The 2244-nt window shown below is 34.5% G+C and overlaps 1 protein-coding gene across 1 annotated transcript; it reads left to right on the top strand.

Annotated features, from left to right (window-relative positions):
• The first annotated feature begins 6 nt into the window (after window positions 1-6).
• On the top strand, window positions 7-1796 carry LOC108750571 (pleckstrin homology domain-containing family J member 1-like). Its single transcript, XM_018490093.1, has 2 exons — window positions 7-410; window positions 1023-1796. The coding sequence occupies exons 1-2, from the start codon at window positions 320-322 to the stop codon at window positions 1496-1498; spliced, it is 567 nt and encodes a 188-aa protein (XP_018345595.1). The 5' UTR covers window positions 7-319; the 3' UTR covers window positions 1499-1796.
• The last annotated feature ends 448 nt before the right edge of the window (window positions 1797-2244 follow it).

Here is a 2244-nt window from a genome sequence, read left to right as displayed (position 1 = left end):
CTCGTACGTGAGATTGCACGATAGGTGCTTATCATCGAGGAGTGTCGAGGAACATTTTTTTTCCTGGCGATTATCAAACAACGCAGGAGCGAAAGCACTCGTGCGAAGACGGGAGGAGGAGCGCGAGAAAGCGCGCCCATCGGCCCATGTCGATTGATTGACGTGGGACTCGTGGGAGGCGAGTTACACAGCCTGATATGCCGCGATTAATGTGACCGACGAATCGAAGATGGAATATTTCGTCAGGGCGCGACAACCCCTGTGACCGCTCGTGACACGTATGTACAACGCGACAACGTCGTCCAAGTCCTAGTCTGACATGAGATTCAATGACAAAGAGCTCGCGGAAGCGAGCTTTGGACCTGCGGACCTGGAGGGACGTCTAAACCATAAACGAGCTCATAAGTCAGGTTAGTTTAGTGCGAGACGCGAATATTGAGTGAGTTTTACGTAACGCGACGATCTTAACCTGTCTTCTGTCATATCTGTCACTCTGCCTGTCGCTTGATAGATTTTATTTGTGTAAAGAGTTTTGATTGTAATTTTTAATTATTCTACGAGATTATATTGTATATACATGAATTAATATTGTATGCTACTATTGCGTCATTATCTTTTTTCCGTTTATTTAATTTAGACTTGAAGATTTTTTTCAATTATTATTGCCATTTGCGAGACAATTGTGATAGATAATTTAGAGAGAATGAAATACAACTTGTGAGAATTTTGATTATTACTTTTGAAATACTTGGAGTAAATCTTTTTGGATCGAAACAAAGGAAGACATTTATATATTAGTATATTATACATCACAATAATCTAATCTGTATAACATTCTGTATATAGTAAACTAATTAGATTATAAAGTTGTTTTCTAGCCTTAACTGTTAATAGTACATTTCATAGTTTTACAAGAAAATGAATATTAGTTGAAGGAAAGAATTAAAAGTTGTATTCACAATTCTAGATATTTAGAGTAAATGATTAATATGTATCTGATTTATTATTATATTTGCTTCCAGTATTCAAAGAGAAATGGTTCAAGCTGCGGTACAATCTACTATTTTACTTCAACATCAATGACTTGGGACATATCGATAGGAGGCAACCTGCTGGGGTCATCGTTTTAGAAAATTACAACATTAATATAGATAATTCGTCAGAGGGAGCATTTGCGTTCAGCATCTCGTTTCGTGATGAGCCAGACAAGCGGCATATATTGAGTGGTCGATCAGAGTCTCAAGTGGAACAGTGGGTAAATGCACTTAAACAAGCAAGCTACGAACACTGGAGATCTCGCCTGATCACACTTCAAGAAAGATTGTGTAAAAAGACAGGGAAGGACCCGCTACTCATGTACCCCAGAAATCAGGGTGTAGTGCGAGATGAAGCTTGGGAACCTGCTACCAGCTTCAGATCTCATGTACGTTCGTTCACAACGTCAGTCGCGCCTACATTGAATACAATAACCAGGGAAGTCAATCTGATAGATCTTTAATACAGAAGTATAATTTTAGACAAATTAAAATTTAATTTTTTAAATGTAATTATAAAAAATTACATCATCAAATTTTATATATATATATATAGTGTCGACGAAAGAAAGTTTACGCAAAACTGCCATAAGCAAACGAGTTTTAAAATGCAAGTCCAATAAGTATGTACAAGCTTTAATAATTTATATCTTATAATAATGTAACATAATATACTACATAGAATCTATATCACGTGCAAGAATGCAAATAGAATTATTACAGTCAGATAAAGTAATTAATTTTATAATAATGATTTTATTTGATATATTTTAACAATATTGAAAACTATATGTAAAATTCAGAAAAGAATTGAAAAAAATTTTTACAAGAAAGTTATTTTTTTCTAACGTGATAAAGGCCGGTATCCATAGTCCGTTCTTAATCTCAAGCAATGTCTTAAGATGCTAATACGGCTCTCTGATTGGTTCATGACATTTCAAGTACTCGTTTAAGACAATGTCGAATCTTGAGCAACGTCTATGAATTCCGTCCTATAAGTCACATTAAAACAGAAAAATTAAGATATATAAGGTAATAATAGGAAGGTAGCGCGGATGTAAAATACAATATATGCAAGTAATATACAACGATATGAACATCTTATATTTATAATCATTGTAAAAGTTATATGAATGTACTAGTATGCTTAGTAATTTATGCTAATATATGCTTAGTTTTGATAACTAAATGTACTAACCTTGGCTCTAGA

The sequence above is a fragment of the Trachymyrmex septentrionalis genome, unplaced genomic scaffold (assembly GCF_001594115.1).
Source record: "Trachymyrmex septentrionalis isolate Tsep2-gDNA-1 unplaced genomic scaffold, Tsep1.0 scaffold37, whole genome shotgun sequence".
NCBI lineage: Eukaryota > Metazoa > Arthropoda > Insecta > Hymenoptera > Formicidae > Trachymyrmex > Trachymyrmex septentrionalis.
This window is presented reverse-complemented; position numbering and strand designations above follow the sequence as displayed.